General features: G+C 40.1%; 1 protein-coding gene across 1 annotated transcript; it reads right to left on the bottom strand.

The window, feature by feature from the left end:
* Window positions 1–234: 234 nt before the first annotated feature.
* Window positions 235–12046, bottom strand: LOC139413167 (zinc finger protein 180-like). The gene is made up of 2 exons (XM_071160265.1): window positions 11593–12046; window positions 235–1253 (listed from the first exon to the last, which is right to left on the bottom strand). Exons 1-2 carry the CDS (start codon window positions 12044–12046, stop codon window positions 436–438), a joined length of 1272 nt encoding a protein of 423 aa, XP_071016366.1. The 3' UTR covers window positions 235–435.
* Between the last annotated feature and the right edge of the window lie 656 nt (window positions 12047–12702).

The following is a 12702-nucleotide window of genomic DNA, read 5'->3' as shown; positions in this document are numbered from 1 at the left end:
CGTCCTGTTAAAACTAACAGCTCAAAAACCACACGGAATCTCGAAATAATGTGTACATCACTGGTTAGAGGATCATTTGTAGAAAACAGCTAGACATTTTGAAGTGTTGGATTTCTATTCCAGTGGGTCACCAACGTGGTAAACAGCTAGCTACATTTTGAAGTGTTGCATTTTGATTCAAGTGGGTCACCAACGTGGTAAGTGTAACACAACTCTTTTTTTTTTGTTAGTCACTTTTTGTTAAAGATTTTCCCCCTGGGGCTAATATCCATATCATGCTGAAATCAATTGATAAGGGGGCAAACGTTTAGGCTTCTACATAGTGACATTATTAAAATACTCATACTACAATGTTAAAACATTCTACATTGAGACATTAATTCATTGATATCATGAAACAACTCCTTCATGTATTTTCAGAGATCTTTTGTCAGATTATCTCTGGTCACAGCTATGAAGTTTCTCTCCTGTGTGTGTTCTCTGGTGTCGAGTCAGAATGTTAGATGTAATAAAACTCTTCCCACATTGATCACAGCTATAGGGTTTCTCTTCTGTGTGTCTTCTTTGGTGCACTGTCAGATGGCCAGATTGACCAAAACTCTTCCCACATTGACCACAGCTATAAGGTTTCTCTCCTGTGTGTGTTCTCTGGTGTACAGTCAGATGACTAGATGTAGTAAAACTCTTCCCACATTGACCACAGTTATAAGGTTTCTCTCCTGTGTGTGTTCTCTGGTGTAGAGTCAGATTGCTAGATTCAGTAAAACTCTTCCCACATTGACCACAGCTATAAGGTTTCTCACCTGTGTGTCTTCTCTGGTGTCGAGTCAGAATGTTAGATGTAATAAAACTCTTCCCACATTGATCACAGCTATAGGGTTTCTCTCCTGTGTGTATTCTCTGGTGCACTGTCAGATCACTAGATTGAACAAAACGCTTCCCACATTGATCACAGATGTAAGGTTTTTCTCCTGTGTGTGTTCTCTGGTGTACAATAAGATGGCTAGATGTAGTAAAACTCATCCCACATTGAGTACAGCTAAAATATTTCTCCCCCGTGTGGATTCTCTGACGAATGCCTGATGAGGAGGTGAATCTCTTCCCATGGTCGGAGCAGCAGTGAGTTATCTTTCCTGTGGATCCCTGCAGGTGTTTCTTGAGGTGTTCTGATCTGGAGAGACTCTTCTCTGCCTCGTCAGCATCATGAGGTTGTTGAGGCTCCGCAGAGGATCCACAATAGTCACCTCTCTCTCCTGTGTGAACGACAAAGTCAGACCGATGGTTCAAGGCCTACAACAGCAGAAATTCATTGTAAAAGGTGATGCCAACAGAGTAGCCATGATGTTGTACAACAATTGACGTCTGTAATCAATGTTCAAATTATTTGACAATTGTCTTAAAATGAGCAAGAATAGTCATATTTTGTCTTGTTTTCACATTAGTAGTAAAATTGATGATTGTGGGTTAGAAATAAGTTAAAGTTGCTGAAACTCTAAGCAGTGTGCCAGACGACGTTTGGTCTCCAATATAGGCCCCTTTCTGTGTTTAATAAAATTTAGGCACGAGGGCGATGCACACATACTTTGAATGCAGAAACTCCTCCCTGCTAATGAGGAAACCGATAGCCACAAGCACAGTCAGTGTAGTCAGCTCAGCTATCCCCATTGAGACCGTGTCTGTGCCTCGACCTAGGGTGGGCAAAACTAAACATGGCGGTGTTCCCTTTAGCAATCTCACTGGAATAAAGACCTCCATTCCTGTCATTATTGAAAGAGATTGTGATATCGCTCATCTCAAAATAGGGCTACTTAATGTTAGATCCCTCACTTCCAAGGCAGTTATAGTCAATGAACTAATCACTGATCATAATCTTGATGTGATTGGCCTGACTGAAATATGGCTTAATCCTGATGAATTTACTGTGTTAAATGAGGCCTCACCTCCTGGTTACACTAGTGACCATATCCCCCGCGCATCCCGCAAAGGCGGAGGTGTTGCTAACATTTACGACAGCAAATTTCATTTTACAAAAAAAACAAAAACGTTTTTTTGTGTTTTGATCATCTAGTCATTAAATCTATGCAGCCTACTCAATCACTTTTTATAGCTACTGTTTACAGGCCTCCTGGGCCATATACAGCGTTCGTCACTGAGTTTCCTGAATTCCTATCGGACCTTGTAGTCATGGCAGATAATATTCACATTTTTGGTGACTTTAATATTCACATGGAAAAGTCCACAGACGCACTCCAAAATGCTTTCGGAGCCATCATCGACTCAGTGGGTTTTGTCAACATGTCTCCGGACCTACTCACTGCCCCAGTCATACTCTGGAACTAGTTTTGTCCCATGGAATAAATGTTGTGGATCTAAATGTTTTTTCCTCATAATCCTGGACTATCGGACCACCATTTTATTACGTTTGCAATCGCAACAAATAATCTGCTCAGACCGAAACCAAGGATCATCAAAAGTCATGCTATAAATTCTTAGACAACCCAAAGATTCCTGGATGCCCTTCCAGACTCCCTCCACCTACCAAAGGATGTCAGATGACAAAAATCAGTTAACCACCTAACTGAGGAACTCAATTTAACTTTGCACTTGCACCCTTAAAAACGAAAAAAAATTGTCATAAGAAACTAGTTCCCTGGTATACAGAAAATACCCGAGCTCTGAAGCAAGCTTCCAGACAATTGGAACGGAAATAGTGCCACACCAAACTGGAAGTCTTCCGACTAGCTTGGAAAGACAGTACCGTGCAGTATCGAAGAGCCCTCACTGCTGCTCGATCATCCTATTTTTCCAACTTAATTGAGGAAAATAAGAACAATCCGAAATTTATTTTTGATACTGTCGCAAAGCTAACTAAAAAGCAGCATTCCCCAAGAGAGGATGGCTTTCACTTCAGCAGTGATAAATTCATGAACTTCTTTGAGGAAAAGATCATGATCATTAGAAAGCAAATTACGGACTCCGCTTTAAATCTGCGTATTCCTCCAAAGCTCAGTTGTCCTAAGTCTGCACAACTCTTCCAGGACCTAGGATCAAGGGAGACACTCAAGTCTTGACACAATGATGAAAATAATCATGGCCTCTAAACCTTCAAGCTGCATACTGGACCCTATTCCAACTAAACTACTGAAAGAGCTGCTTCCTGTGCTTGGCCCTCCTATGTTGAACATAATAAACGGTTCTCTATCCAACGGATGTGTACCAAACACTACAAGTGGCAGTAATAAAGCCTCTCTTGAAAAAGCCAAACCTTGACCCAGAAAATATTTTAAAAACTATCGGTCGAATCTCCCATTCCTCTCAAAATGTTTAGAAAAAGCTGTTGCGCAGAAACTCACTGCCTTCCTGGAGACAAACAATGTATTAGAAATGCTTCAGTCTGGCTTTAGACCCCATCATAGCACTGAGACTGCACTTGTGAAGGTGGTAAATTACCTTTTAATGGCATCAGACTGAGGCTCTGCATCTGTCCTCGTGCTCCTAGACCTTAGTGTTGCTTTTGATACCATCGAACACCACATTCTTTTGGAGAGATTGGAAACCCAAATTGGTCTACACGGACAAGTTCTGGCCTGGTTTAGATCTTATCTGTCGGAAAGATATCAGTTTGTCTCTGTGGATGGTTTGTCCTCTGACAAATCAACTGTACATTTCGGTGTTCCTCAAGGTTCCTTTTTAGGACCACTATTGTTTTCACTATATAATCTACCTCTTAGTGATGTCATTCGGAATCATAATGTTAACTTTCACTGCTATGCGGATGACACACAGCTGTACATTTCGATGAAACATGATGAAGCCCCAAAATGTCCCTCGCTGGAAGCCTGTGTTTCAGACATAAGGAAGTGGATGGCTGCAAATGTTCACCTTTTAAACTCGGACAAAACAGAGATGCTTGTTCTAGGTCCCAAGAAACAAAGAGATCTTCTGTTGAATCTGACAATTAATCTTGATGGTTGAACAGTAGTCTCAAATAAAACTGTAAAGGACCTTGGTGTTACTCTGGACTAGAGGTCGACTAATTAGGATTTTCCAACGCCGATACCGATTATTGGAGGACCAAAAAAGCAGATTAAATCGGCTCATTTTTATTTATTTATTTATTTGTAATAATGACAACAATACTGAATTAACACTTATTTTAACTTAATATAAAACATCAATAAAATCAATTTAGCCTCAAATAAATAATGAAACATGTTCAATTTGGTTAAAATAATGCAAAAACAAAGTGTTGGGAAGAAAGTAATATGTGCCATGTAAAATATGTGCCATGTAAAAAAGGTAACGTTTAAGTTCCTTGCTCAAAACATAAGAACATATGAAAGTTGGTGGTTCCTTTTAACATGAGACTTCAATATTCCAAGGTAAGAGGTTTTAGGTTGTAGTTAATATAGTATTTATAGGACTATTTCTCTATACCATTTTGTATTTCATATGCCTTTGACTATTGGATGTTCTTATAGGCACTATAGCATTGCCAGTGTAACAGTATAGCTTCCGTCCCTCTCCTCGCCCCTACCTGGGCTCGAACCAGGAACACATCGACAACAGCCACACTCGAAGCATCGTTACCTATCGCTCCACAAAAGCCGCGGCCCTTGCAGCGCAAGGGGAATAACTACTCCAAATCAGACTGCTCTATCAAATCAGACTTAATTATAACATAATAACACACAGAAATACGAGCCTTTGGTCATTAATATGATTGAATCCGGAAACTATCATTTCGAAAACAAAACGTTTATTATTTCAGTGAAATACGGAACCGTTCGGTATTTTATCTAAAGGGTGGCATCTCTAAGTCTAAATATTCTTGTTACATTGCACAACCTTCAATGTACGTCATAATTACGTAGAATTCTGGCAAATTAGTTCACAATGAGCCAGGCAGCCCAAACTGTTGCATATACTCTGACTCTGCGTGCAATGAACGCAAGAGAAATGACAATTTCACCTGGTTAATATTGCCTGCTAAACCTGATTAGTAGTTATAACTAGTGATTATGATTGATTGATTGTTTTTTATAAGATAAGTTTAATGCTATCGAGCAATTTACCTTGGCTTCTACTGCATTCACGTAACAGGCAGGCTACTGGTGGAGTGCAATGGTTAGAGCTTTAGACTAATTAACTGTATGGTTGCAAGATTGGAACCCCTGAGCTGACAAGGGGAAAATCTGTCGTTCTGCCCCTGAACAAGGCAGTTAACCCACAGTTCCTAGGCTGTCATTGTAAATAAGAATGTGTTCTTAACTGACTTGCCTAGTTAAATAAAGGTATAAAAATACAAATTATATATATATATTTTTTTTCAATAATCGGAAATCTGCACCCAAACCCTGATCTCTCTTTTGACGAACATATCAAGACTGTTTCAAGGACAGCTTTTTTCCACCTACGTAACATTGCAAAAATCTGAAATTTTCTGTACAAAAATGTTCTCTCTCTCTCTCTCTAGGCTGAGTGTCTGTATAAGCACTTTGAGATATCAGCTGATGTAAGAAGGGCTATATAAATACAAAAATGGTGAGCAAAGATTTTAGTTTTTCACAATGTATTCTGAATGTGAACGGGGGAAAACTCAGGGGAGTAACCTCCATTTCCAGGTTGCTTATGAGTGCATTTCACACTAGGCTGTTGAGTCTGCTGATAAGAATACGGTGATTGACAGAGTCGAAAGCCTTGGCCAGGTCGATGAAGACGGCTGCACAGAACTGTCTTTTATAGATGGCGGTTATGATATTATTTAGTACCTTGAGCGTGGCTGATGTGCACCCGTGACCAGCTCGGAAACCGGAATGCACAGTGGAGACGGTACGGTGGGATTCGAAATGGTCAGTGATCTGTTTGTTAACTTGGCTTTCGAAGACTTTAGAAAGGCAGGGCAGGATGGATATAGGTCTGTAACAGTTTGGGTCTAGAGTGTCACCCCCTTTGAAGAGGGGGATGACCGCGGAAGCTTTCCAATCTTTAGGAATCTCGGATGATACGAAAGAGAAGTTGAACAGACTAGTAATAGGGGTTGCAACAACGGTGGCGGATAATTCTAGAAAGCAAGGTTCCAGATTGTCTAGCCCAGCTGATTTGTATGGGTCCAGGTTTTGCAGCTCTTTCAGAACATCAGCTATATGGATATAGGTGAAGTAGAAGCTGGGGAGGCTTTGGGAAGTAGCTGCGGGGGAGGGGAGCTGTTGGCCGGGGCAGCCAGGAGGAAAGCATGGCCAGCTGTAGAGAAATGCTTATTGAAATTCTCAATTATCGTGGATTTATCAGTGGTGACAGTGTTTCCTAGCCTCAGTGCAGTGGGCAGCTGGGAGGAAGTGCTCTTATTCTCCATGGACTTTACAGTGCCCCAGAACCTTTTTGAGTTTGTGCTACAGGATGCAAATTTCTGCTTGAAAAAGCTAGCCTAAGCTTTCCTAACTGCCTCTGTATATTGGCTCCTAACTTCCCTGAAAAGTTGCATATCACGGGGGCTATTTGATGCTAATGCAGAACACCACAGGATGTTTTTGTGCTGGTCAAGGGCAGTCAGGTCTGGAGAGAACCAACTATATCTGTTCCTGGTTCTAAATTTGAGTTGTGGAGTTTCTCAAATACATTTTTCTTCACCTCAAACAGCAAGTAAAAGTCTAATCAAAATCAATTGATTATGACAATAGTTCCTCAAAGTATTTTCGTAAAATATTTCCAGCTCTCACCCTTTCGATAACCACTCAGCATAAAAGGGAAAAATGTAATGCCCTGATCCAGTGGAAATGTCATAAAATACCTGATTACATCTTATCCCTTACATAAATAGCCTACAGCTGTGTCTGTCACAAACTCACTGGCGCGGGAAACTCTGAGGGTCCAGAATATTTTATACAATGTGGCTAGACCAAGTTGATAGTTGATACAATGTTTCAAGTTCGTCAGGATATTTCTACCTGCAGGCCACAATGATAACATCTTCTGGCTTTATGTAGGTTATTTAAACTTAGCAAGGGAAATAAAAAAATGTATTCATCATTTTCATTTAAATAGAATGTAGATTAACCACAGAGAATGATGTTGAGATACAAAAACTATTATAATTATTATTACTATTATAAATTAAATTAAACTGTTCCAGTAAAATGTGTATATGAAAATCATAACTGGCACCAGATCAGTAGAAATGGTCAGATAAATTGGTACCAAATGGAAAAGGTTGCTGACTGCTGGTGTAACCTATTACTAGAAACTATAGGAGCATAACGACTGCTGGTGTAGTCTATTACCAGAAACTATAGGAGCATAATGACTGCTGGTGTAGTCTATTAACAGAAACTATAGGAGCATAACGACTGCTGGTGTAGTCTATTAACAGAAACTACAGGAGCATAACGACTGCTGGTGTAGCCTATTACCAGAAACTACAGGAGCATAACGACTGCTGGTGTAGTCTATTAACAGAAACTATAGGAGCATAACGACTGCTGGTGTAGTCTATTAACAGAAACTACAGGAGCATAACGACTGCTGGTGTAGCCTATTACCAGAAACTACAGGAGCATAACGACTGCTGGTGTAGTCTATTAACAGAAACTATAGGAGCATAACGACTGCTGGTGTAGTCTATTAACAGAAACTACAGGAGCATAATGACTGCTGGTGTAGTCTATTACCAGAAACCACAGGAGCATAACGACTGCTGGTGTAGTCTATTAACAGAAACTACAGGAGCATAACGACTGCTGGTGTAGCCTATTACCAGAAACTATAGGAGCATAACGACTGCTGGTGTAGTCTATTAACAGAAACTACAGGAGCATAACGACTGCTGGTGTAGCCTATTACCAGAAACTATAGGAGCATAACGACTGCTGGTGTAGCCTTTTACCAGAAAGTTTAGGAGCATAACATCAGAATTTACAAAGGAATTTAAGAAGGCAAGCAGCAGTGAGAGGAGTAGGCTAAGGAAGAAATATTTTTCTGATGGTTAGGCTATCTTGTTTCAGAGGGGTGTCATCAATAGCACATAATGACAAAATGAAAAGAGGTAATACATTATTTACTCATACCATTTGCTATGAGACTCGAAATTGCTTTCAGGTGCATCTTGTTTCCATTAATCTTCCTAGAGATGTATTGACAACTTGTTCAGAGTCCACCTGTGGTAAATTCAATTGATTGGATATGATTTGGAAGGCACACACCTGTCTATATATGGTCCCACAAATGACAGTGCATGTCAGAGCGAAAACCAAGCCATGAGGTCGAAGGAACTGTCCCTAGAGGTCCTAGACAAGATTGTGTCGAGGCACAGATCTGGAGAAGAATACAAAAAAGAATTCTGCAGCATTGAAGGTCCCCAAGAACACAGTGGCCTCCATCATTCTTAAATGGAATACTCTGCCTAGAGCTGGTCACCTCCCCCAATCGCTCAGTTTGGACAGAAGGGCCTTGGTCAGGGAGGTGACCAAAAACCTGATGGCCACTTAGACAGAGCTCCAGAGTTCCTCTGTGGAGATGGGATAACCTTCCAGAAGGACAACCATCTCTTCAGCACTCCACCAATCAGACCTTTATGGTAGAGTGGCCAGATGGAAACCACTCCTCAGTAAAAGGCACATGACAGCCTGCTCGGAGTTTGCCAAAAGGCACCTCAAGGACTCTTAGACCCTGAGAAACAAGATTCGCTGGCTTGATGAAACCAAGATTGAACTCTTTGGCCTGAATGCCAAGAGTTATGTCTGGAGGAAACCTGAAAGACCTGCTCCAGAGTGCTCAGGACCTCAGACTGGAGCAAAGGTTCACCGTCCAACAGGACAACGACCTTAAGCACACAACCAAGACAACACAGGAGTGGTTTCGGGACAAGTCTCCGAATGTCCTTGAGTGACCCAGCCAGAGCCCGGACTTGAGCCCGATCTAACATCTCTGGAGAGAACAGAAAATAGCTGTGCAGTGATGTTCCCCATCCAACTTGACAGAGCTAGAGAGGATCTGCAAAGAAGGATGGGAGAAACTCCAAATGCGGGTGTGCCAAATAAATGAGCTAAATGAAAGGGGGGAAAAATAATTTGATAAATTTTAGAAAAAGGCTTTAACATAACAAAATGTGGAAAAAGTCAAGGGGTCTGAATACTTTCCGAATGCACTGTATACAGCAACACCTCCCCATAAGAATTCCTGTTTATTCTGTAGAATTTATATTCCTGTATTGCTACTGCTGTATCAAAGGAATTATCTCAGTGAGTTTCAGAGATGAACAGTACAGTGCATTCCATATTCAATAGACAGGCAAGTAAACAAAAACGTTTTCAGAAAAAACCTATTCCAGAAAATGTCAAAGTGTATAAAACGCCCGTCTAAGAGACTGTGGACCAATGACATTGTCATGCTGTGACACACAGATCCTAAGCTAATTCTCACTAAATCTCTTTTTAAAGTCAGGGTATGAGTCGAGAAACATGCCTATTTTCCTTGAAAGCACAATGTTATGATTGCAAAGCTACACGATATTACAGAGAACAAGATAATTATCTCACATCTTTGAAAATATTTGTAATGTTGTGCTTCTTGTTCACAGAGGATAATTCATGCCAATGTTCTTTTCTTTAAGCTACTAATACGAATTCGAAAGGAGTTTCCAATATCCTAATTTCTTAAAGTATTTCTGGTGATAGCAAGTGATAGTGATACACAAGCTAGGTCTATTTGAAACATTGCCATTCAATGGCAGCATTTAGCAGTCACCAGATTCAGAAGCTTTAAAACCACATAAAAAATATTATATTTTTGCCCAAAGTTAAGATATCAATTATTCAAACTTAACATAATACAGGCTGGTTATTATTTTAGGCTATTTTAGTTTTGGAGTCAAAGATAGTTTTGGAATAGTTTTCATTTTTCAAACATGTTTGTTATTTTATTTCAGTTTACAAAATAGTTTTCCCCTAATTACTTTTTCTATAATAAGCATGGAGGTTTCCCCTATCAATCTGTCATAGGTACTGGAGACAAAGTGCCTCGTAACCTAGCTGGAAATGGGACAGACATAACCCTTCTGTGGTAACAGACAGGGGTGATTTGTAATCAAATCTAATTCCCAGGAATGGGGTTCATAGGAACCACAGAGGCTGTGTGTGGGATAATAACATGGCCGCGTCCAGAGAGGTGTCAGCAACATTTAAAAAAAATATATATATATATATAGTGTTTAATGACAAACCATTTTTACAAATCTGTCAAAACACCAACTTAGACTTTACCATGAAATGCTTTACTTACAAGCCCTTAACCAGCAGTGCAGTTCAGGAAGAAGAAAATGTTTACCAAGTAGACTAAAATAAAAAGTAATAATAAAAAGTAACACAATGAGAATAACAATAACGAGGCTATGTACAGGGGGCACCGGTACCGAGTCAGTGTGCATGAAGGTGGGGACGTAGTGACTATGCATAGGTAACAAACAACCAGCGAGTAGCAGCAGTGCACATAAGGGTAGTGGTGGGGGGGTTTTGGTCCTTTTGAGGATCTGGGTACCCATGCCAAATCTGTTCAGACTCCTGAGGGGGAAAAGGTTATGGTGTGCCCTCTTCATGACTGTCTTGGTATATACCCACGTAGGTGATTGAAAAATGAACTGGGGTCCACACTCCAGTCCAGTTGATGTTGGTAATGCACCTTAAAGTTGGTTGCCAACCGCCATATAAAGTCCAAAGAAGAAAAAGAAGCCTGAAGGAAGGAGAAATTACGAGAAACGAATTTGGTTTAGCGTATGGGGCGTCGCGACTGGTTACCTATTTTGATGTGATATGAAAGTAGTGTGAAATGATTTTGATGTGATATGAAACTATTGTGTAAAATTATTTTCATGTGATATGTAAGTATTGTGTGAAATGATTTTGATATGATAAGAAAGTACAGTGATTTATGTTTTTAGAAACGTATCGCAATTGAGAATCGATTCACATTTTGATGGAATATTTGACTATTTTAGCTGCCAGAGCCAGTCTCCCTCTGAAAATAACATACAGTCCTTGGACCTTGAGGAGTAACGGGGGCAGCAATCAGCAGTAGAAACAATAACAAAGCGTACTCCCTGCCCATTTTGGTAAAAAGCTGAGGGATGGTGCTGGAGAAATGCAACGATCCATGATATCAACATTATTGTTTTAACCATGTTTTGAGGATATACAGTGTTTGTTTATATTTACTGACAAACATTGGAGTAAAAAAAAACGTATATTTTGGGGTTTTGATGGGGTACGACAGTTGAACTATGCTCATGAGGCATTTATAAGTGAATTCTTCAAGAAACAATGAGTACATATCATTAATGTATAAGTCCCAAAATGGATGTAACAACTGCTGATTGCCCCTTTAAGAGTACATATTGGGCTAAGCTAACATGAGATATTGAGGACTACAGTCTTTCAGGCATTGTCATTGGATGCATTTGATCAATTGCTAACGTTGTGTTGATGGTCCACTCTTGATGTTCTACACGCTACAGTGTAGCTTCAGCAATTCCTACAGAACAACATTAAAGTGTAGAACCCCATTACTGCATATTGGTTCAACGACTGCAGAGACGGTACTTACTGGTGTTAAACAGATCTCCAACCTCCTCTTCTTCCTCCAATGTGACAGTAATCTCCCCCTCCTCCTCTTTCACTCCATAAACTACATCCTCTTTCTCTTCCTTCACTGTAACATCCTCCTCCTCTTTCACTCTGAAAGCATCTTCCTCTTCTTTCACTGAAACGTCTTTCTCTTCTTCTTTCACGGTAACAGCCTCACCCTCTACTTGTTTTTGTATTGTAACATCCTTCTCTTCCTCCTCCTCTTCTTTTACTGTAACATCCTCCTCCTCTTTCACTCTGAACGTATCTTCCTCTTCTTTCACTGAAACGTCTTTCTCTTCTTCTTTCACGGTAACAGCCTCACCCTCTTCTTGTTTTTGTACTGTAACAGCCTCCTCTTCCACAAGAGTTTCTTCCTCCGTCCAGCACACCGCCTCTTCTTTATCAGGAGGAGAGTAGCTTAGTGAACTCATGGTCGGGGATGTTAGCTAGCTAGCATTAGCGACTAGCCTAGTTCTAAGCTAACTTAGCAAACCAGCTAGCTGACAAACGTAAATATATAATTAAATGGGCCAACAAGTATATACGACAGAAGTGTGTTTAATACACAGCGACTAATATACACCAAAACAGTGTAAAGAGAGTGAATGTTGAAGCTGTGTTTGCTAGAAAGCTATCGAGGTGTCTGACTAGCTGTTGTTGCTGAAGGAGCGTCCCGTCCACTAGATTATACGTCACACTGGCAGCATCGCCTGATCCTAAAATACGCACATCGTCATCTGCTGACTGGAGTGGGCAACGCAGTTGAGGAACCAAAAGTTTATTTTTCATTTAGTTCATAAAAGTTTAATATTATATTAAGTCGTTCAAAGAGAAGCATGTGTTGATTGATTCGTTTTTAATGAGTGAGAATTTAAAACAAACTTTACACCCACTACACATTTGCATTGAACCATACTTCTGACATGGATCTGATTTTGACCCCAGAGGCATATCTTTTATCATAGCCAAAATGTGGTTTATTCAAATCTTCCATTTGTTCATGACTTTGACAATCAACTTGTTCTTAATAAATCTAAATCACGGTTTAGTGTTTCTGTATCAATATGGACTTTTAACATATTCAAAT

This window comes from Oncorhynchus clarkii, chromosome 7 (assembly GCF_045791955.1).
Source record: "Oncorhynchus clarkii lewisi isolate Uvic-CL-2024 chromosome 7, UVic_Ocla_1.0, whole genome shotgun sequence".
NCBI classification, from domain to species: Eukaryota; Metazoa; Chordata; class Actinopteri; order Salmoniformes; family Salmonidae; genus Oncorhynchus; species Oncorhynchus clarkii.
This window is presented reverse-complemented; position numbering and strand designations above follow the sequence as displayed.

Coding starts and splice junctions, on each gene's coding strand:
- LOC139413167 (XM_071160265.1), bottom strand. CDS start 12,046: ATGAGTTCACTAAGCTACTCTCCTCCTGATAAAGAAGAGGCGGTGTGC. Junction 1,254..11,592: donor TGGAGATCTGTTTAACACCA/GTAAGTACCGTC, acceptor TCGTTCACACAG/GAGAGAGAGGTGACTATTGT.